The sequence below is a fragment of the Sturnira hondurensis genome, unplaced genomic scaffold (assembly GCF_014824575.4).
Source record: "Sturnira hondurensis isolate 20B ecotype Veracruz unplaced genomic scaffold, ASM1482457v3 Scaffold0017436, whole genome shotgun sequence".
NCBI lineage: Eukaryota > Metazoa > Chordata > Mammalia > Chiroptera > Phyllostomidae > Sturnira > Sturnira hondurensis.
In genome coordinates, this window is record NW_028090067.1 from 7,201,120 (window position 1) to 7,225,876 (window position 24,757).

General features: G+C 38.3%; 1 protein-coding gene and 1 non-coding gene across 6 annotated transcripts in view; both read right to left on the minus strand.

Moving 5' to 3' along the window:
- ANKS1B (ankyrin repeat and sterile alpha motif domain containing 1B) overlaps positions 1-24,757 on the minus strand; it is an 806,451-nt gene that overhangs the window by 659,893 nt on the left and 121,801 nt on the right. For all 5 annotated transcript variants that reach the window (XM_037068001.1, XM_037068000.1, XM_037067999.1 and 2 more), the window contains exon 8: positions 24,376-24,542. In XM_037068001.1, coding sequence (XP_036923896.1) covers positions 24,376-24,542 — 167 coding nt within the window. The remainder of the gene's footprint in view (positions 1-24,375; positions 24,543-24,757) is intronic.
- Positions 913-1,019, minus strand: LOC119002570 (U6 spliceosomal RNA). The gene has a single exon (XR_005069766.1). It is a non-coding gene; the product is annotated as a U6 spliceosomal RNA (small nuclear RNA).

Consider the following 24,757-nt stretch of genomic DNA (forward strand, 5'->3'; position numbering starts at 1 on the left):
TGATTATCAAAGTCTTTCTACAAAAAGTCTTGTAACTGGAAGCCTACAGTAACAGGACACCTCTTAGGCCCTATGGGTACATTCCATTAACTATAATGAATATGCAATTTACCACTAATCTAGTCACTCATCTCTTTTGTTTCACTTCATTCATCATTTTTTCATTTTTCAATTACAGTTGAGGCACATTATTATATTAGTTTCAGGTATATACCCCAGTGATTAGACATTACATAACTTACTATATTCACTCATTCTTTATAAAGTGGTTTCTAAGTATAAAATTCATCTTTATTATGAATATATATTTTTAAAATCTACTTATTTTTGGAGAGAGGAGAAGAGAGGGAGAAGGAGAGAATCATCAATCAGTTGTTTGTCACACACCTCTGACTGGGGACCTGGCCCACAACCCTGGCATGTGCTCCAACCAGGAATAGAACCAGCACTTCCAGTTGGTGGGACGATGCCCATCCCACTGAGCCACATTAGTCAGGCCATGAGTGGATTTGTATAGTTCTATTTCTAAAATCACTTTTTTTGGAAAGACAAGTGATCTTTTCTCTCAGAATACAATTCAAAATACAACTTTAACCTTTTATGACATGAAGAGGAAAAGAGGATTAATTAAGCAAATCTTATTACCATGCAAATGAGGATCTGTGTGTGGCTCTAGCAGTACATTTGTGCTGAATAATTTTAAAGTTTTTTGTAACTTTTCCTGCAATTTTCTACCTCTGTGAGACTCTGACAGCAGTTGAAGTATTTGTCATCAACTATAAAAATGATTAAAATAGTAATAGCACACACACTAAACTGGTATCGAAAAGATGTATTTTGCGGGCATTTCCCAAGATGACAGCCATTAGAAAATAAAGCAGTGTTCATTTCTTTTTCCTTCTTCTTTTTAAAAAAAGTAAGGAACGCTTCACGAATTTGTGTGTCATCCTCACACAGGGGCCATGCTAATCCACTCTGTGTTGTTCCAGTTTGAATCTATGTGCTGTCGAGGCGAGCACAAAGCAGTGTTAATTTCAGCTGAAGTTCTCCATCGTGAAGGGTGCCTTAGAGAGAACTATGTCCACCAATGCACCTTTATGTAATGTGTTTTAGAAACAATTCCTGCATCTTGATAACTTCCCTAGCTTTAATTATGTTCATTCGGAAAGGTATGTCATTAACAATCCTAATGAGGAAAATGGTGACTCTGGAAAAAATAAAATAGGACAGTAGAAGTAACAAAAGTGAAAGAAGGTAGGGGAGTGACGTTTTAAATGGATTTTTACTTTCAAAAATTCACATAAATAGACTAATTTCTCCATTTTGAGAGTCAATCATATGATACCCTCAGCATAAGATTTCTCAGCATACACCAATAGTGTATCTATGTCAATAGTATAGAATTTGATATAAAGCACAAATTCCCTGGACTTGGTCAATTTAAAGTAAAAATTTCACTACCAGCTGGGACCCCAAACCACAGCAACACAACACAAACTCTGCTACATTCTTCGCGTTGTTGTCTGTAAGTCCCTGTGTTCCCCTCTCCCTCTACATCCTGATTAACTGCTGAAGGCAACCTGGAATCAGTAAATATACCACCAAGGCTGCAGGCATTCCCTTCTCACTGTGCTCAGTTCCTCTGTTTTCAGTACTATAATTAAAGCTATAGAACTGTTTCATATCCCAAGTCGATGCTCTACCCTTGAACAATTAGAAATCCCAAATGGAAAAATAGTATAAATAAAACAAGAAGTTAAGAAGATGCCTTAAAAGCTCCCTTAAGAACCCAAAAAGCTCTTCTAAAGAAAACACACAGCCGTTTATTAAGGGAGTCTTTGCAGAAAGGTAGGATTTTCAAACATTTTAAACATTTTTTAACATTAAAGTATTACTAACGTCTAATGTCTAATTAAATAAACAAAGAGAACAATAAGAAAGATAGATAAATGATCATTGCAATTGTGTATGAGTGCAAATGCACGGAGCCACAGGGCTCAGAATAGAACACACATACAAACAGCTGTGTCAGAGTGACGGAATTTATGAGGTTTTCTTTGTTTTCTAATTTTCCTTTAATCTTGTGAGAGTGCTCAACATGGCACCATCTATTACCATCTATCGCAACACTTCTGTCTGATAACTTGTTGTTGATGAACTTGGGATTTCCTACAGGAAAATAAGTAAAACTCTATTCATTCTTCGATATATACACTTTACTTTTGGAATCATAAAGAAAATTACTAAAAACTAAGGTCAGTGATCATCCCATAACTTTGGTAAAGAGAATTACGTCCATGATACGTCCTAAAGAAACAAGACCCTTTACTCCATTTATAAACAAAGTATAATATAATGCTACCTATCGTGTAATAAAGACATGTCAGTATGCAAACAGTAACAACATTAACATCATATATTTTTAGAACTTCAAGCCCATAAAAGGCCTTAAGGACATGAAAAGTGATTTAGCACAATGGTCAAGAGCTGGGGCCAGAGTCTGCATCTCAGCTCTTCAATCTGCCAGCTTCATGACTTGGGCAAATTAAGTAACTTCTCTGTACTCCAGTTTTCACCTACACGACGGGAATAATTGTAGTACTTCTCTCATAGAGATGATGTGAAGGTTAATGAGTTCATATACATAAACATCTGTGCTCAATCCACCATTTTCAACCATAAAATATTGAGTACTATACCAGAAGTCTCTGGGGTATATTAGTATATAGAATTATACAGAGAAGCCTTTACACAGAGAAGCTGTATATGCCTTATGTGTAGTTGACACAATAAGTAATTATAATGGAATGCAGTGAGATTCAAATATTGGTATTTATTAAGGAATAATCATTAATAATTAGCACACTTATTATATGCCAGCATTGTGATCATCTGTAACAATCCAATAACAAGATTTGTTAATCCCACAGATACCCAAAGGAGTTCAAAGGGGGTCATGTTGTTAAAATGAATATGTCTGTTTTCATACAAGTCCAGAAAGCTCAGAGAGTCCCAAACAAGTTGAACTCAAAGAGGTCCACACCAAGACACATCATAATTAAAATGTCAAAGATTAAAGATAAAGAGAGAATCTTAAAAGCAGCAAGAGAAAAGCGGAGAGTTCCTACAAAGGAGTTCCCATAAGACTGCAAGCTGGTTTCTCAAAAGAAACTTCACAGGCAGGAAGGGACTAGCAAGAAGTATTCCAAGTGATGAGAAGCACAGACCTATACCCAAGATAACTCTATTCAGCAAAACTATCATTTAGAATTGAAGGGTAGATAAAAAGCTCTCCAGACAAGAAAAGTTAAAGGAGTTCATCATCACAAAGCCCTTATTACATGAAACGTTAAAGGAGCTTATTTAGGAAAAAGAAGAATATCAAAACTATGAACATTAAAATGGCAACAAACTCACAACTATCAACAAGTGAATCTAAAAACAAACAAAAAAACTAAGCAAACAACTAGAAGAGGAATAGAATCATAGATATGGAGATCACATGGACAGTTATCAGCTGGGAGGGAGAAGAGGGAGAATGGGAGAAAAGGTACAGGGATTTAGAAGAAGAATTGGGTAGGTACAGCATAGACAGGGGGATCAGAACAGTGTAGGAAATGGAGAAGCCAGAGAACTTACATGCATGACCCATGGACATACTAAGAGGGAGATTGCTAGAGAGAAGAGGGGAACCAGGCAGAAGGGTAATGGGGGAAAAATGGGACAACTGCAATAGCATAATCAATAAAATATACTTAAAATGAGTATGTCTGTTTTGGGCTTTATTTGCATAATAATAAATTAATAAAACAATTACATGTGTAACTTTGCACTTTAAAGTGAGAGTTTAAAAATCATATAGGGTACATCAAAGGAGCATGCACTACGTTGTTGAGATCTGACAAGTGAACGTGTGTGACTCTGCCACTCAGTTGACTCATTTCTCACTAGAACCCTGCTACCCACTGCAGAACTTTCCACCTTTAGGTAGTTTCAAAATGTGTCTAAAACAAGTATTATCAGCTAACTTATACAATAAAGAGCCAATTATCAAAGACAAAAGCTTACACAACATTGATGTTGAAATATAACAAAGAGAAGCATAAAGAAATAAATAATGTTTTTCTTTTTTCAATCCCTTAACCTTTTAATGATGTTTTATGAGTTGAACACTTGAAACCTATTTGGTTTTTTGAATCAATGACACCCCAATAAACTCAATAAAAAATGAAAAACCAGTAAGTAAGTAAATAACAATAAACATCGTACAAATTTGTCACAAGCTCAACTTCCCCATAATTTAGGTTCCACTGTTCTGCTCAGAAGTCATTAACAGTATATAAAAGATATCTCTAACATCTGAAAAAAAATATTTTTAAAAGAAATATATGGTGAGGATTCCATCCACATGGCTTTTCACTTAATGAGAATAAAGTTTCTCCATGCTTGCAATTTGTAGACAAGTACAAAATAGCAGTCTTAATTTTCTATCTTGTCACATAGTAAAACACACTAAAATAATTTTTAACTTCATTCATTTGGTATGCATAAGATGTAAGCATCAGATTGCAAAAGTACTTTGATGCTATAAGTAAAAACAAAATTATAATTTACATTTTAATAATAAATATGACCTGTCATTTTAGCCTTCAAAAATCTAATTTAAAGTAAATGCATGTATCATATGTCATATCAAAAATATATAGATTCACCTTTAATACTCATAATTATATTTAAATTAACTTCATGACATATAAGATTTAACTACTGATCGAACATACATCAATTCCTATTTTTGAGTTTTCTAAATACTTACTGGTATTTGAGAAACCATGTAGAAGCATAATGGAAGTTCACAAGGAACATAAGGTTGGAAAAGTCCACTTTTACACAAGCATGATTATTTCCCTTCTCCCAGTAATGACAAAAAGACTCAGCAATTGAAGTCATTTTCTAGAAGGCTACATAGCTGGTGAGTGGCAAAACTAGTTTTAGGATATAAATCAAGGCTATGAGACTCTAGGTTTATTTTATAAAATCATGATATCAATGAATAATTTCTATATTCCTAAGGTTTGTGAATAAATTACTTCCATAGTCAGCAGAGAGCTTTACTGAGCTAACATCAAATAATGATAATCAAGCCCTGGCTGGCATAGCTCAGTGGATTGAGCGTGGGCCTGAAAACCAAAGGGTCCTGGTTCGATTCCCAGTCAGGGCACATGCCTGGGTTGCAGGCCAGTTCCCAGTGTGGGATGCATGAGAGGCAACCATACATTGATATTTCCCTCCCTCTCTCCTTCCCTTCCCCTCTAAAGATAAATAAATAAAATATTTTAAAAAATAATAATCATCATATAACTAAATAATTCAGTGTAATATTGTCTCTAATCACTATCCATATAATACCCAAAAATCAAAACTAAAATTTCCTTTTCTGATGTCATCCAACATCACCTTTGAAGAACTTTTCGTTTTCATTGCTTTTGGCCTCAGCAGTGGGTCATTTCCCCTCGAATGTTCTTATTTGGTTCCTGTCATATTATACCATCCTGCATTCCCCCCTACCTCTTTCTTTGTCTGTATCAGTCACAAACAGTATTAGTTAACGTCAGACTGACAGAACCCCCAGGTGCAGACACTGCTTGTTAAATGAAATATAAGTATTATGGAAGATACCACTGCAGCAAAAATGTGGCAGTCGGCAACATTACCCAAGACAGAGAAAGGTATGAACGCCAGGCCCCGAGATTCTCAGGATGAGACGCACGGTGATGGATGACTCTACTAGAGACGGCTGCATCAGCTCAGACCCTGAGGAAGCAGGAGTCCTGCTGCTGATGGTCCTTGCAGTCCTGATGGACCCACAGTCTGAGACAGGGCCATCTCTTCAGTCTCCAAGTCATGTAACATTTATCATGACTGCAAGAGTACTACAAATGATACAATCAAGCATTTTTCAAAAATCCTTAGTTCTTATCCTCAGACTCCATAGTTTAGTAAAGCCTAGCCCATGTAAATTCCTAAATTCAGTGTCATGGACCTGAAACAAGACATCTCAGGGAGTCATGTTACATAATTGGTTTTAATCTCTTCCGTGTATGTTCCATATTCACTGTACTCCTCATATTCCCTAATGGTAGGGCTCTTAAAAGGTTCACGTCTCAACTTCCTTCTTTTGTTCCTCCAAAATCTAGAGCTTTTACTCCTGTGTTTCTAATTCCAAAGTCAATTTTCTTTACCAAGCTTCCTTCTGGAAATTCTACCTGCAGCGGGGGTCACCACCTTGGAACACTGCAGTCACCTCAGGGTTCGCGTGTCTGAAATCAGACTCGCTCTTCTGCAGCAAAGCCAGTTTCCTCTCTGGCCTCCTTATTCCTCCCTTTTCCCTTTCCCCTTCCCCTTTCCCCTTTCCCCCTTCCCCCTTCCCCTTCCCCTTTCCCTTTTCTTTTTCCTGAGCTGCAGAATTGTTAAGACCTGAAACCTCTCCTCCCCCACCTTCCTGTATCCACATCAGGCTTCACAAATTTCTTCCCCGACCACTCCCACTCTCGCCTGGTCCCTCCTTCACAGAAAAATGCAATCGTTGCCTAACTGATTTCTATGCAAACTATATATCTCTCTCCCTCAGTCCAAACTACATCACACTTAACTTCCTGTTCAAAAGCCTTTAATGGCTCCCTACTATCTATAAAATATCGTTCACACCACTTAACCAAATATTCAAAGTTCACATTGGACCCCCGTCTCTCCAACCCTTTTCCCCTCACCTCCTATACACCAGCAAGCAGTCCCACTTATTCGATGTTGCTTAAAAGTTCCCTTGGCCTTAGGATATAATCCTAGCAGTGGAATTGCCAGGACAAAAGGCAGATCCATTTTTAGTTTTCTTAGAAGGGTTTTCAGGAACAACTATAAAGGACACAAGGACAAAACCGGGCGGGGGGAGGGGGTGGGGAGGTAGAATCAAGAGAAGGAGGTGGGGATGGCTGGGGTGGGGGGAGAGGTGGGAGGAAAAGGTAGAAAACTGTACTTGAACAACAATAAAATTTTTTACAATGTGAAAAAAAGTTCACTTGGCCTAACTAAGCTCTGTCTTTCAAGACTGCATTGCTATCTCAAGTCTCCTTCATTTCACATGTGAGAAATGAACAATTTTTCGCATAACTCTTGCAAAGAAACATGTACACTCCTAAACAATCCATCAAAAAGAAAAACACAGGCACACCAAGAGTCTGAAAGTAAAGAGAATAATGATATATAAATGCACATTTATTTTCCTTCTATATTCAAAGCACTTTTGCCCCCATGCATGCATTTCATTCATATTCAATTCTTAATGATAGAGACTTAATTCTCTTTCCTCTATAGCCCTTAAAGATTGATGAGCATTTCTTATTGTTGTGATTGGCTACCTCATCTTGTGAGAAAAAGTATTATGGTACTAAGGTTAAGGTTACAGGTCCACATTTAACCTTAGAGAACTTCATTTCATTTGGGTGCTACTGATTGCAATCCTGATTTTCCCCCCAAATCGTATTAATGTCTACTATGGAGATCGAGGGTAATGTCTGTGGCCAGGTGAAAGTAAAAGCAGCCTAAAGTTAATGTTCCACTGACTTTATCTCCTTTAATGGGATTTGAAATCAAATATTCTACTATTAGTTACTTTAAATATTATTGAAACTTGTAAAAACATAATTACAAAATACTTCTTAAACTGGTTTGCTAATTGTCTTATGAGTAATTTTTCTTCGAATTCTGGGACTAAATTTCCCATAGAAGGAAATACTTTTCCAATGTTTCAGCATCAAAAATCAGAAACCATCCAATCAATTTCACCTCCCATTACACTAATTTTCTAGTCTTCATTTGTTCATTCATCTACCAAATATATATTGGGTATACACTACATGCCAGACATTTTCAAGATATTAGGAATACAGAAATAAACTAAACAGAGTGACTGCCCTTATGAAGTTTATATTTAGTGGAAGGAGACAAAATGAATAATCAAACTACGTAGGAGGTAGGGGTGCCAACTCCTGTGCATTTGAAAATCCATGTATAACTTTGACTCCCTCAAAACTTAGCTGTCCCTCAGTATCCACAAGGGACTGTTTCCAGTATCCAGATACCAAAGTCCACAGATGTTCAAGATCTCTATATAAAATGGGGTAGTCCAATGCATACAGTCGGCCCTCCGCATCCATCCAGAGACACCCAAAACAGCAGATCAAAAACAGTACAGTATTTATTGAAGAAAATCCCTATAAACATGGACCCATGTGGTTCAAACCTGCATTGTGTAAGGGTCAACTGTAATATGTCAAATGGTGATAAGTGCTTGGCACACGTCTTTGATGAAAGTAGACCAAGCTTCGCCATAGAATCTAGAGTAGGATCACAGGACCATTTCAAAGCAACAATACCTAATTTTCCTTAAGGAAGTCAGTATAAACCAAATGAGGTTCAAGGTTACATATGTGATTATCAAAAGTCACGGTCACAGAAATAATCTCTCAGCATTGAAAGATCTTGGTATCAAGATAGATGAAAATATTACTTTGGGGAAGAATCTGTATACAGAATGACAGCAATTCTAACGCAAACCAAATGAAAGCGAATATGAGGTAAGACACCAAATATAGCATATCCAAGCGTGCTAGGACATACACAGGTATATGCAACCCAAATTTTATCTATATTTAGAAGTAATTACTGACTTATCCACCAGACATCTCAAAAAAATCACTAGCATTCTATTTCATAGTAGAATTTCTTAATGTCAAAAAAGAAACAAGTCACTTCCATTTATTTTTTGGAAAACAAGATCTCTGACTCTTTCTCACTCAAGCATATTAAAATTGCCAATTTTATCTACTGAACTCTGTAAATCTGTAAATGAAGCACTTGTTTATAACTTGATACATAGCTAAATGCATCAAAATTATTTTAAGTGTTTATAACAATTACTCTAAAATATGTAAAGGACCTAGTATACATATAATAAGTCAATGCATAGAGATAGCTATAATATTCTTTAGGAGGAAATGAAAACTTGAGCTTGTCTTGCATAAAGGCTTAATTTCTATTATATATACAAATATTCTACAGTTTTAATGGGGAAGACTAATTAATAAATGCATGCTTAACTGTGAAACTACCTATAACTCTAGAAAAAAATTTTATGAATGAGAACTATAAAAATCAGTATGTATATAGAGAAAAATTATTTAAATTATAAAAGACATCATGCGGGCAAATCTGGTTAGGCAATTACCAACCTGTTTTTTCTACTTCTTGGACACTACTGCGGAACCGAACAGTCGTCATCATCCACTCTGTAACGTCCCCCACACTCAGAATCACCTCTTCACTGTCACTGGCTAAAACACAGCTATTTCTTTTTTGAATACACTTTTATTGAACAGCTGAAATGTGTCAAGAAAGATACTAAATTCTGTGGTTATAAAAATAAATAGTTTTTCTATCATTTTCAGGGGTGCCCATCCTTTTGGCATCTCCGGGCCACACTGCAAGAAGAGAGTTGTCTTGGGCCACGCTTTAAATACACTGCGACACGTAATCACAAAAAAATCTCATTAAGGTTTTAAGAAAATTTACGATTTTGTGTTGGGCCACATTCACAGCCATTCTGGGCTGCACACAGCCCATGGGCAACACGCAGCCCATGGTCCACAGGTTGGACTCCCCTGAAACTAGATTGTTCCATAAAACAATTTGCCAGTCCATAGTTCTATCATTTAGTGAGGTGTCTGTTTTCTCCACCAAACTGCAAGCTCCTAAAAACAAGACAAATGCTTCATTCATTTTTTATCTGCCCTAAGGCAGTAGCTGATGCACAGTAAAGGCATAATAAATATTTATTTTTTAGTGAATGAACTGAAATAATGCAGAAAAATGGATCAGCTTGAAAACAAAATACTATCATCTTAGTTTTTTATATGATGAGGCTTTTCATGAATACAAAATGTGAAAATGTGTATTTTATATTTTTCAGAATATTTACACTAATTTATTGGTAAATATTTTCCTACTGTAGCATTTACCTTTCCCAATACCTTTGTAGTCATGACTTATAATTTTGATAATCTCTAAACATATATTTGTATTTAAACCTCACTCAGTGTTACTAAAAGATATGAAAAGAATTCTTGTCTACACAAAAAATATTTACTGAACATTTGTTATCTGCAAGGCCAAATACTATGTGAATTGCATACCATTTATACATCAGTGTTATGAAAATAATAATTATGTAATAAGTAAAATAAGCCTTAATTTAAGCCCTAGTCAGACCCTGTGGTAAAGAATAATTACATTCAAAGCCCTGGCTGGTGTAGCTCAGTGGATTGAGCGTGGGCCGTGAACCAAACAACCACGGTTCGATTCCCAGTCAGGGCACATGCCTGGGTTGCAGACCAGTTCCCATCAGGGGACTCACAAGAGGCAACCATACATTGATATTCCTCTCCTTCTCTCCTTCCTTTCCCTTCTAAAAGATAAATAAATAAAATCTTTTTTAAAACATTGTCTTAAGAAAAAGAATAATTACACTCAAAATCGCATTTCTAAGGAATGGTTCCCATTTCTCTTCTAAGATTCTCCATCTGTTCAAAGAGAAATTGGTCTGAGCTGGATTAAGCGAGGAGGTTACTACACAGATAAACTCTTAAACTACATCCTGTAAAGTGAACAGCATTTAAACACACAGGAAAGATAAGAGAACAAGCAACGACACCAAAGAAGAAATTAGGTAAATGACAAAGAATAGAGTATTTTGGTAGGAGATGGGGGAATAGTAAGAAATATCATCAAATAAGGAAGGGCAGGAGCAGAGTGGGAAGATCTTGACATTCTTGAAATGCAAGAACGTACACGCGGCTATGATATAGGAGTCAAACTACGGTCCCATCTATTTTTGGACCATAGGTGTCATGGAACAAAAACCCCATTACAGGAAGGCTTATCTGGCAGTATGACACAGGTACGGGTCAAAATTTAGGAAGACTGACTACAAAGAAAGAAACAAATTGGTTTGGCACATTCTGTGTCCAACACACCGCTGAATGCTTTTTACACAGCTTCACATTGATCCTCACAACAACTATTTTTTTAAAATAGATTTTATTGATTAGGCCATTACAGTTGTCCCATTTCCCCCCCTTCACTCCCCTCCACCCTGAACACGCCTCCCCCACCCTTCCCCCCTTTTGTTCATGTCCATGTGCCACAAGTTCTTTAGATTCTGTGTTTCTCATAGTATTCCTGCCCTCCCCGTCTACTTTCTACCTACCATCTATGCTACTTATTCTCTGTACCTTCTCCCCCCTTCTCCTCCTCCCACTCCCCTGTTGCTAACCCTCCATGTGACCTCCATTTCTATGGTTCTGCTCCTGATCTAGCTATCCTCTTAGTTTGCTTTTGTTTTAGGTGTGGTTGTTCATAACTGTGAGTTTGCTGTCCTTTCATTGTTTGTATTTTTTATCTTCTTTTTCTTATGTAAGTCCCTTTAGCATTTCATATAATAAGGGCTTGGTGATGATGAACTCCTTGAACTTGACCTTATCTGAGAAGCACTTTATCTGTCCTTCCATTCTAAATGAAAGCTTTGCTGGACAGAGCAATCTTGGCTGTAGGTCTTTGGATTTCATGACCTGGAATACTTCTTTCCAGCCCCTTCTTGCCTATAAGGTCTCTTTTGAGAAATCCACTGACAGTCTGATGGGAACTCCTTTGTAGGTGACTGTCCCCTTCTCTCTTGCTGCTTCTAGGATTCTCTCCTTCATTTTAATCTTGGCTAAGGTAATTATGATGTGCCTTGGTGTGTTCCTTCTTGGGTCCAACTTCTTTGGGACTCTGAGCTTCCTGGATTTCCTGGAAGTCTATTTCTTTTGCCAGAATGGGGAAGTTCTCCTTTATTATTTGTTCAAATACGTTTTCCACGCATGGCTGTTCCTCTTCCCCTTCTGGTACCCCTATAATTCGGATGTTGGAACATTTAAAGATGTCCTGGAGGTCCCTAAGCCTCTCCTCATTTTTTTGATTTTTTATTTCTTCCTTCTTTTCTGTTTGGTTGTTTCTTTCTTCCTTCTGGTCCAATCCCTTGATTTGAGTCCCAGTTTCCCTTCCATCACTATTGGTTTCCTGTGCATTTCCCTTCATTTCAATCAGTTTAGCCTTCATATGTTCCTCTAATTGGTGGGTAAAATCAACCAATTCTGTGTGCATCCTGATCACCAGTATTTTGAACTGTGCATCTGAAAGGTTGGCTATTTCTTAGTCATTTAGAATTATAGGCTCTGGGGCTTTGAGCTGTTCTTGAGTCATAATGTTTGGTCTGTTCACACCTGCTATGTTTGAGGGGCGGAGCCTCAGGTGTTCACCAGGGCTGGGCGACCCAGTCACTGGGCTGTGATGCTGTATGTGGGGGCAGGATCAGAGAGGGAAAAAAATGGTGCTTTGCTCCATTCCGCTCTCTTAGATTTCTGTCCCCTCTGCAGCTTCCCACAATCAAATTGGGCCCTTCTGGGGCTGGTTCATGAGTGTGTGGGCTTGTGTACCCTCCAGGACCCTGTGGGTCTCTCCAACAAACTCTCTGTGAGCCTAGGAGCCTCTCCCAGCACCCTGACCCGAAAGTCTTTCCAATTGGTGCTTTCAGGCTCTAATTCCCACTGGGGCCCTAGCCTGAGCGGTCTATCTCACTGTTCACTCCTTTGCTTGGTTTATCTGCACGCAAATGTGTGACTGCAGTCAGCCAGCCGCCCTGCGCCCTCACTGGGTCTGCCCATCACCACTCCACCCTGGGATCCACCAACTGCCTCTGCCTCCGCTCCTGGGTCAGTGGGACCGAATACTCTTTCCAGCCCAATCCCGCTCCACCGCTGACTCCGCCCCTCTTACCGGTCTGGCTGAGTGGTTCCCTGTTGTCAGACTTCCATACAGTTCATTTTCACTGTTTTGGCTGCGTTTTTGTTACTAAAACTTTGCTGTCTTTAAACTTAGTTGTGGGAGGGGGCACAGTGTTTCCACCTATGCCTCCATCTTGGCCGGAAGTCTCTGGTCCTCACGACAATTCTTTCCGGCAGGAATTGCTATGTCATTTTACAGAAGAGGAAACTTACGATCAAAGAAAGTAAGCAACTAACCCAGGCACACAGCTACCAAATAGAAACAGTTCCATACTACTCAACGCCATCTAGAGATTCAGTGCAATTCCTAGCAAAATTCCAATGGCATTTTTCACAGAAATGGGAAACACATCCTTAAAATATAAGTTATTTTGCCTTAATGACCAATCAAATTTGCTCTATGGGAGCACAAAAGAAAGGCAAAGACAAATGTGGGTCAAATCACTGGAACCTGAGATCTGTGTGGACAAAAAGAAAGCAGGTCTGAGTATCTGAGTATCTATGAAATCAGTATCTAAGAAATCACTTTTAAATTTTCCATTGCAGTGAGCATAAATGATTAAGTAGAAATAAGCATTACCTAGGGAGTTTATCATTCTGGTTCAATAGGTCAAGGTGAGACTTTGTAGAAACTATTCCTCAGATGAGAAACATAAAGATCAGGGTAGTATTTCTCTAAGGAGTAGAACTGGGGTCTGAACAAGTCTGTTTGACTTCAAAACTCCGACTCTCTGTCCCATAATGCCACTCCAAGCTACAAACACATGGTACTGAAACAACTAGTATAATTCTTTAATGCAGGGTGACTCAGTAAATTGGTGAAGGTGATAATAATATGACTAAAGATACTTTAAATGTTTAGAAAGGTGGCTCCAGGCTAAGAAAAAGTAGGATTATAGGGTTTTAAAAAATCTTATTTAAGGATGGAATAGATTTGTTTCAGCAACACAGAATGGGTGATTATAGGGAAAAATATAACATGCCAATATTTGTCTCATTTATTTGGGGGGAAAGCTATTTCCATTTTACTGATACATACTTCTCACTGGTTCATTATCATTTTTCATAACAGAGCTTTTCATTTCCTGTCAAATTCATCTTCTTGACTACCTCATTCTCTCTCCAAATTAAGACTTTGTTTCCGATTATTAGTTATTTGATAGCACAAACTGGCAGCCATCAACTAAATGGAACTGTTGTGAAACTGGAAGCAACCAAAACATGTGAGTGTTAAAAAGCATAGATGATTGAAATAAAAATTCTGGCAAAGGGCCCTGACTGGTGTGGCACAGTGGATTGAGCTTGTGAACCAAAGATTTGCTGGTTCGATTCCCAGTCAGGGCACATACCTGATTTGTGGGCCAGGTCCCCCGTAGGGGATGCATAAGAGGCAACAACACATTGATGTTTCTCTCCCTCTCTTTCTCCCTCCCTCCCCTCTCTCTACAGATAAATAAATAAAATCTTTTTTTAAATGTTGGCAAAAGAAAGTGAAAATAAATCCAGAAAACTTTTCAAATCTAAGCCTGAGACTGAAGTAGGCTGCATAGCACATTTTCCATCTACTGTTAGTGACTTTGACTGTGTCATAGAGAATCTTAATTCTTCACCAGCAAGAGGCTAAATGAATGCCAATATTCAGTAGTCATGTCCCCAATGATCTCACGATAAAAAATGGTAGACGCGTGAGGATGTCAGTAATTTTTTCTGGGTTACTAGTGCACGGTTGCATTAGAATCAATTTGCTCTTCAAGGTGAAAACACTTCCCTGAACACAGAGATAAGTGATTACCACCACTGACACGCTCCTTTAAGCTCAGGCTCCTCTGGCATTAGGAAGCAAAATGGGATTCTTTTATGAAAGCAGGCTGTCCAAGGCCTTCACTCCAAAAGAGAATCAACAATTCTCAAATGCATACCTTGAAACAGAATTATAAATCAGGTGCTTTATGGCAAATGACCAGGGTAAATGTGGCAGGAGGCTGAAAGTTGTCAAAAATTAACTTCACCATTATCTGAAAAGTGTGGCTAGAAGAACACAGAATTATTATTCAGCCTTTTAAAAAGATTAAAATTAGTTCCTGAGTGTAAAGCCTAGCTTCTCAGGGAAATCATAATTTCTACGTTCTTCTGTTAGGAATGAAATTCAGGTTAAAAATTACAGAGATCAGAGAGAATGAAAATATCAAAACAAAAACTGGCTGATGTTATAACTGCAGAATAGATAAAATAATAGCCTCCCAAACCTCAGAAAATTCAAATATGTAAACGTTTAAACATTTTTAGAAAGGGAGCTTACTGCCTTTGGATAACGTACAGAACGCTCATCACGCTGAGAGATGCTTTAGTGTTGAACACAGTTTGAGAACATGCGCACAACAGCACAGTGCACCACCTGGACACATCATAACCATCAACGATCTTCAGCAATCGGGACAAAGGAACAGGGTGTTGGCTGAAGCCCATTTTTTTTTTATGATTAGCTGGAAAAAGAAACCGACTTCAAAACTCAACTTGTACAGAAAGAATAATGGATTGATTTAAAATGTTTATCACAAAACATTGAAGAATTTGAAAATGAATGATATGCAACATGTTCTTATACCCTTACAGTAGATTTCCATTATATGCGTTATCGGGAATGAAACACTTTTTTAGCCTCACCCAAGAACATGCTTATTGATTTTAGAAAGAGGGGAAGGGAGGGAGAGAGAGAAGAGGAGAAACATCGACGTGAAAGACAAACATCGGTCAGTTGCGTCTCACACACACCAGGACCAGGGACCAAACCTGAAGCCCATCCCTGACAGGGAATCGAACCCATGACCCTTCGATCTATGGGGCTATGCTCCATCCAACCAACTGAGCCACACTGAGCAACAGGGCAAACATGGTATTTTTTAAAATATTTTTTTTAAGAGAGGGGAGAGGGGAAGAAACACCAATTGGTTGCCTCTCATATGTGCCTGACTGGGGACCAAACCCATAACCTAGCCACGTGCCCTGACCCAGAATCAAACCAGTGATCTCTCGCTTTGCTGAACAATGCTCAACCAACCGAGCCACACCGGTCAGGGCAAACGTAGTGTTTTTAATATAAGATTTCCTAATTATCGCTGAAAGAAATGTATTACTACCTAAGAAAGGTATAATTTGACCTAAAATGTTGATGATTTTATGTTGTGGGGAAGTTTACAATACATTTTAGTTAGATATTTCATTTCATACTCAAAAACAAAAGGTGAGACGTATTATTTGAAACATTGAGCAAGAGAGGAGGTTCTTCTGAAACTAGAATGACTCTACCTTCGAGCTCTTCCCATAGGTTTGCACCCAAGCTCAGTTACCAGACAGACTTTTTCATGTCCACGGCCTATTGAATCCATCCAACAAATGTTTACTAAGCTTGTGAGCAAGGAACTATGCTAAAGACACACGCACAGAGATAACTATATCCTGTCATCAGGGGGCTTCCAAGCAAAACCAAAATTCATGCATAAAAACTACAGAACAGACTATAAAATTATATAATAATATTTAAAGTTTAAGAAATGTTAAAAATGTAATATTTCAATAGTTGCATCTAATTTAGGAGAATCAAAAAAGGTCTTTCAAATAACAGTTTTCACCAGTCAAGATAACAGGGGAAATAATTGTATATGAATAACACATTGTGAACCATGGCAAGACATCTGGTCCTGTCCAAACTGTGCACCGAGATATCTGGTCCATGTGGAAGGATCCTTGATATTTAACCTTATCCAAAACCTCCACCCTCAGAAGTTGTCCCTGGGTTCAACTAGTTCATAACATATACTTTATTTTTGGTTTACAGGATTAACATATCCAAAATACTATCATGTTTTACTGGTGCAACAATTGTATTGTGGCTGCGGTGGCCTAGCTGGTGATGACACATGGGATTAAGGAGGCTCAAACGCTGTGGAAGTGAGATTTTATTAACTGTGGACCGAATGTCTCCACGGGCATTTGGATGAAACGTCTCTGTTGACATTGTGGACAGGACCAAATGTCCACTAATCTCGGAAACATGGGCAGAGCAAAAGAAAAACAGGCATCCCTTTTACCAAAATATATCTGTCTAAGGCATTTATAGAAGGGAGCTGGAAATACACGATGAAACGAGAACATGAAAGGCTTTGAATGGCAGTGTTGAAAGTCTATGTCAGATTTTTATACTGAGGACCAGTCTCGTTCTGAGAGGGAGAGTGACGTGAGTCGAACTACACATAGGGCGCCCTGCCTGGGCAGCAGTGTCAGGAATGAACTGAAGGAGGCGAAGAGGAGAGACCAGGAGCAGGTAGACATGGTAGGAGGCTCTTGCCTCAGGTGAGAAGTAGTGAGAGTCTGAAGCTGTAAAATGGCAGAAATGATGGAGAGAGGAGGGGATTAACCTGGAAGATATTTAATGACAGACAGAATGACCTAAAGGTTAGGATCATGACCTTGTGAGACATCAGACCTAAGTTTAGATCCGCTTTACCTTTTGGTATCTCTCTCACCCCGGACAAGCAATTTTACTCTCGATTTCTACACCAAGCGTACTAAAACCTGCCTCGTGGCCCTGTCGTGAGAAATACGAGACATGATGATTTTGAAATGCTTACCACAATGTCTAGCACATCATGAACTCTTAGTATAATACTAGTCTAGCTTCTAGTGTTATAATTATTTCCAGGGACCATAGTGTGACAACTGTTGACTCCGTTTCAGCAGCCACATCCCACTATTGGTTGGCACTGCAGCTGTGGTCATTTCAATAGCCCAGACTTTTCTGCGTGAACCACTTGGCCAGTTAAATCTCTCCCGGCTTATGTCTATACCAGTGAATTTTTAGGAATCTAAATATAAGATTTTACTATAGCTCCCATTGAATTTTGTGTCTTTTTCTTTGTACCAAGGATCTTAGTTTATTGAGAAATTGTTCATGTAAGTTCAACAATTTGCCATATTTGCTCGCCCTCCCTCACATGTGGCAAACCTGACTGTAATCGATGACTGTCTTTCACAAAGGAAAACATTGACTAAGACCAATCCAAGAACAGATTATTTGGTATCTCCCTAGAGAAATCCCTTCCAATTCCACACTGAGTGATTATTGAAAGTCTGGACAAAGCTGGACAAAATCTATGAAACAAAAAAATTCAAGAGGGCCTATCTTCAGCAATGCAAAAGAGAACAGCTCTTTCTCTGTGACTGACAGAAAGCCATATTAAACTTTTTTTAACTAATGAGGAAAATAATTATTGGAAATATCAAGCAACTTCCAAAGGCCACCTACTAGAACAGGGACGCAAACGCAAGCCTGTGTAACTACCAGTCTCACGCCCTTAATGACTAGACTAAGTTGCTTTCCTGAGAGATGGTTGAGACTCCATGCTTGATGAAAAAAAACCTGTCTTAGACTCTGTGCTTCATCTCCAAATAATTAAACAGATGTTTCCCTGAAAATGGTTTAATTACAGCAATTGTTTGCATATACTCTCACGTGCAGTTTATCTTTTTATGCATTTATTCCTTCAGTGAATTTCCATGAGAGACCACTACAAGCAAGACACTGTGCTAGACAGGATGTGATTTACAGAGAGCCATCAAATACAGAGTCTGCTGTCAAGGAGTCTGTAAGAAGTAATATAAAAATGTGTATGCCTACCAGATAGCGCAGAACAAATAGATGTGTCGTGAAAGGTAAAAGCAATTGTGTTGCAAGTCCAGAAGAATGACGCTCTTCTCCTAGTAGCTATTTATCTCAAGGATCCTCCTGGATTCACTGCAGGTACCAAAAATTCTTCCTCGGGGGGAGAGAAGGGACAAGAATTTCCCCGTTTAGATTCTGGATTTGTCCTTGCATGTACATACAGTACATACATGTAGTGAAGGGTATTAGTTTGAAAATGTTAATGTAGGTCAACAGGATCTACACATTCCCTAAATCCTGGAAAATCGATTAGGAAGATCCAAACCTGGGCTTAGAACACAGCAGGCCTGAGTCACTACTTCCCCCAAATTCGTCCAACTATGTTAGAAATAAATTACTGAAGTCAGAATACCCTCAAACACCATAGTGCCAAAAAGACAATAGTTACCACTGCTTAAGATTCAGCTCCATTATTTAAAAAAAACTCATATATGCTAAAGAATCGGTTATAATCCGGTAAGAGGAACCGGTTTATGTTTCAGAAAATTCATTTCCCAGAGTGTCCTGAATCTCACGGGAATTGGATGAGACAGCCAGTCGAGTTTCTCATAGTTATGTAATTGGTGCATTCTTGATCTTAAGGTCTAGAAATTTTGTTAAATGCATTTGAAAGTAAACTTTGTTTCAAAAAACCACTTGAATTTGAGGCAACCTAATTTGATTCTCCTGACCCTTAGGAATTGAACCTCTGGCACCAAAACAAGTATATTTTCCTATAGAGACTCCTTACCAAGAGTGTTCTCAGGATGTATAGAAGCTTGGTATTAAAAACAGAGAAAGTGAACCTTGAAATCTTAAAACACCAAAGTAAAATATCTCACACTTCAGAAGGTTTACATGTAATTTAGAATTTTGCCTTGAAAAAGAAAGTGATATAATAGAAAAGAGGTGTACTGGCTGAAAAAAATCACATAAAACCTGAAATTGCACACCCACTTTCAAATAATTAGTCTTAGATGCTGCTTATTTCTAGGTTTTTTTCCTCCTCGAAAGAAAAAAATATATAAATGCATCCCCGAAGCTTCCTTTTTATTTCTTAGAGACATAGGCTGATAAGGTAACAATGCTTTTTCTATTTCAAATCTTAAAAACATGCACTGCTGAACTGTAGACTCTGAAATCTACTGCAATGATCTTCAGGTCATCCCCAGATTTCTCTGCGTTGTGGTACATTCACATTCAAGACTTGTTTATAATGTTGATGCACATGGAGGAAAGAAACTGAATATAGACGTTGGAAAAATAAGTAAAAAGAATATAAAATTTTTTCAGATTACTTTATATTCTCTCAAAAACCTAAATTTTGTGGGTTGGAAAGAATGTGAAGATATTTATATTTCTTCAAAATTTACATTCCAGATTATATAATATTCTAATTCAACTTGGAAAATGGCTCCACATGCATAATATAAAAGCATTTAAAACAGACTAACTTTTGAGTTAAAATTTATGCATGAGAAAATGTAATTTTAACTTGAGCTGGCTTTCACATTAAATGCAAAATCTTCAATTGAATACAATCACACTAAAAATTTAATAAGAATTTAATCACTTATATTAGTGAAATTGTTCAAACTACCACCTCAAGGCTAATTCTATGTTTTAATAAAACCAAAAACCTCCAATTCAAAAATAAAAGTTCTTACATAAGATAGACTGATCTTGTATTTTAAATTACTGAATTAGAGTGCCCTCTATTGGAAGAAAAGGGCAATAAACACTAAACTGAACTAAGAGTTGTTCAAACAATCCCCAAAGTCAAGCTATGTCATTAATAGGTAAATATATTTATCAATAATATGAATGCCACACAACATATTTCCTTACATTTTAATTCCTTCTAAATTACGTTTGGATTTATCTTTCATATTACAATGAACAAATGAGATGTTTCATATCATCTAAAATTAAATTTAAACTGAACCCAAATGTCTGTCCTTCAGCCAGTGATGTAAATAATAAACAAACAAACATGTTTGTCCACATTTAACATCCCAACATAAAATAAATTATTTTAATTTAGGATTATGGCTGAACGATAGCTGGAATCTTGTTTGATGTGAACCTTAAAATGCCCCTAATTTGGGGGAGCTTTTTAGAGCTCTGATGCTGGAGAGTGGCAGAATGAGGCTGGATACCAGAAGACCTGCAAAATGTAGTCCACCTCTAAAAGTCTGTAAGTTTGTGGTGTTTTCAAAACCTCAATTCAGGATCCGCATCTCAGGCCTGAAGTACCTCAGTAAGGTCCTGGCAGACCCGTGGTCCTCTAGACCAACAGGGTGCATGTTAGAATAATCTTTTTAGAAGAACAGTGCTTACGGCCCCCCAAAGCAGTCCTGATCTGGTGGGTCTGCGAAGGCATCTGAGGTCCTCAGTGTCTCCTGGAGCCTCCACAGGTAAGGCTAACATAGACTCACATTTACGTTTCTCCCCAGAACATCTGACATTCAGTTTCCACTCTCAGCTTCCCCAAAATGTCGCTTTATAATACAACTCCCCTTCTCAAGGGTTTATTCTCCTCAGCTTCCATACTAAACTTCTGACTAGCTTTCCAAATCTAATTATCTGCGCCTACCAAAGTGTTAAGTGGTAGGGGGATGAATGACTCAGCCCACAACTGTCTCAAAGCCTGGCTCTGGTATCTGCTGTGGGCACTTGAGAAAATCACGAAAGTTCTCTGCGCCCCTGAGTTCTCATCAGTAAAACAGGAGGAACAATACAACCCATCTCATAGGGGTACAGTGAGGATTAAATCAGTTACTAGGAATGAAGTGCCCAGTTAGGTATCACCATTCCTTAGGTAAACTTGTTTCCCACTACATTCTCACATTAACTTTCCGGGGGAACCACTCTCCTTAAATGAGACTCTGTGTCGCACCTCATTGCTTCGCACACCGTGTTTCTGCAGGCCGGAGCCCTCTCCTACGCACTCACTCATTCCGACACGAGTACAAGGCACATCTCCTCTTCCTCCAGGGCCCAGTCTCCTCCTACCTCTGTGAAGTCTTTAATGAATGCCCATAAATCTTCCCTAATGTCTCCCTCTATTTAAAAAAAAAAATGTTTTTGGACCACAGGATAGTTTCTTATGAGAAATGCAGCGGGGAATTCAAGACATTGGCTCTGAGCTTGAATTCTCGATCTGCCACTTACTAACTGAGTCATTTCCCAAGTCTGTAACTCATGAGGATGACTAGGAGGATCAAAGCGGCCTAAATTATAGAAAACACTGGAACAGCAAGTAGGAAGCACCTAATAATGCAGCTCTAATGATCCACATCTGTCAATTGTATACGTTAGCCCTGTCTGCACACTGTGTGACTAAAGACTCCTTGGAAAAGGTGTTTTGAATTCCCTGAAGTCTGGAAGCATCTCTCCTTATTGCTATTATAAACCCCGAAGCTCACAGCACGGTCGTGGTCACCTGTATTAGGAAATCTGTAAGTGCCTGACTAAATTTTGCATAATTGAAGAGTATAATTCATAAAACAAAGTTCTGGGAAAGCATTTTGGAGGAATGGAAGCACATATTCAGCAGAACAAGGAATGAACCCAAATAAAATACAGGCTGCCGAGGAGGGCCAAAACAAGTGGATTACTTATTAAACATTCAATAACAAGTTCTATTCGATTACTCTTCTGAAAGGCCACGTCCATTGATGTCTCACCAGCCCAAATTCCTTTATAGAGTTTTCTCATTTCCTAACAAATAAATGCCAAAATTCTCAGTCTGACATTCAAAATCATCTATGTCCTGGCCTTGACCTCTCCTTCTAATCTCACCTCCCATCTTCCCCCCTTATAAACTCTATTATTCCCAAAAAGAACTACTTGCTCTCACTCATGTGTACCATCTGCTTCTCTGCCTCATGTGACCTTTAGTATTTAAAATGACAATATTTTTAAGAAACAAAATATAAAGGTCTGTCACAGGAACAAAGAGTGATTGCTTATGTGAAAGTGTGAGCTCAACTTTGAAGAATTTAATTTCAGTTGATGAGCATTAATTCCCCTCATGTTACTATCACAATACCATCTTTAGCTTTCAAAAAATGGGAGGCCACCATTTCCCCAAATTGCGTCACCCAGCAATGCCTGATGCCACTGTCCTCACTACCTGAGAGCTACAAGTGTGGATGAGCATGGTCCCCAAGCAGAGTCCGCAGACCGCAGGCGGCAGAGCGCACCCATGAGTAAAAGAAAAAACATTAGAGCTTCAACTTACACTTACTTTTTTATCTTTCTCACTTGAATTTTTTTTGTTGTATGTAACTCAAGTCACACTTGCACCACATATTCTTAGAATACTAGTAGACATGTATAACTTGTAAATAAATACACTTGGAGTGTTTGCTCAAAATTTGTTTACTACTATGGTACATACAGCAATAAAAGTTTAGAAATCACTGGTTTAGAAAATTAGGGCTTGCTGAAAATCTGTGGTTTAAAGTTAAGGGGAGAGCAAATTTACCAAAATCTTTAGTGACACATGTAAAAACCCCAACACAGTGAATTGTTTTTATAGGATAAATATGGTCTACTTTCTAACCCACTTTCACAGAAGTATTGAAATGGAACTGGTTTGTAATTTAGAGATAGCGTATGCCTGTTTTAGATTTTTAAACGGGGAATTTTTTCCTGACATTAAAGTTACAACCATAAGTATTTCATTAATATAAAAGTTTTTTTGGTAAAACCAACAAGTATTTACTTCAGCGTATGTATAATTAATCGTTATTCGCAAAGACCTTTTACTGAGGCCAAAAATGTGACATTTTACAAAAGACAGCGCAGCACAAAAACAAAACCAGGCCTGTGTGGTGAGGCAGGCACTTCAGAGGGGCGCACCCGACCCTGGAAAGGGTCACAGCTCACGTCCAGTAAGGAAACGGAGCCAACGTTCTCCTAGCAGTCACTATACTTAGCTATCTTTTGTTTTCATAAATAATATGACATACTCTTAACACAATCCACTCTAATATAGACTTCAGAAGAAAATATTTCCAACACAAATTAAGTTATGAGTATAAACGTATCACGACAATATCTTTCCTTTCATGCCAGAGTAGCCTATAAACCTTTTCTATGGGACATGCAATAGAGACCTAAACCTTGATTGTAAGTTGCTTGATTCTCGACAGTTTTTCTTGCTATTGTGTTGATGTAACAATCCAAATGAGCCCAACTCTAACTCATGATTTATGTTCTCAACTTGGAGGTGACGAGCAAAGCCCCTGGGATTGTAAAAATACGGAGGTTGGACTTCCCATAACATCTCTCTCCTACGACAACGGACAAAGTGACTACACACACACACACACACACACACACACACACGGCTCCGCTCAGTCTTTCTTCTTCGAGATGGGTTAGCCTCAGTCCACAGACAAAATGGGGAAGAAGACACAAGGAAGGTTTTCTGCTTTCTGTGACACCAGTATCGTCCTGCCCAGGAGAACTAAAAGAACATAATCGAAGAAAGCATGAAACTACAAAAGGCTACGCAACGAAGAGATCATCACAAACGACAAGTGTTTTATCCGAGCATCATGTCCCCTACACACACAGAGACCAAAACACCAGTGAACATCAGGAGAACAGCAATAGGGAGTTTGACATTGGACGCTGGCAGGGTCTGAAGGTAAGACCACGCACAAATGCCCCCTAATACACACGGAACTGGCAAAGACAGACGAATTGTCTTCTTCCCCCCTTACTTACGACACTCTGGCTTCCATTTTTCCCAAGTTCTTCCTCTGAAATCTTGCTCAGATTATCCAAGTAGTGGTCTGATATTGTGTGGCACAGATCTTCAAAAGAATAATCCTTTTCTTGACACAGTTTTATTTCGTCCAAGAGTTTTGATAATTCTCCAGTCACGGTTTCATCTGTGAGAAGACAGGGAATTTTTTCAAAATTTCAAGACGGCCACTGATAAAACATAATGTTAAATAATAAAAATATGACTAGCATGGTAACAGAAGTCAAAGTATTTAGAAAACATTCTGCCAAAGACAAGAAACGAAACTATAACTAGTACAAGACTTTTAGTACAATAGAGATTCCAATTTTGCCTGTAATTATTCTTTTCAAAATGTAACTA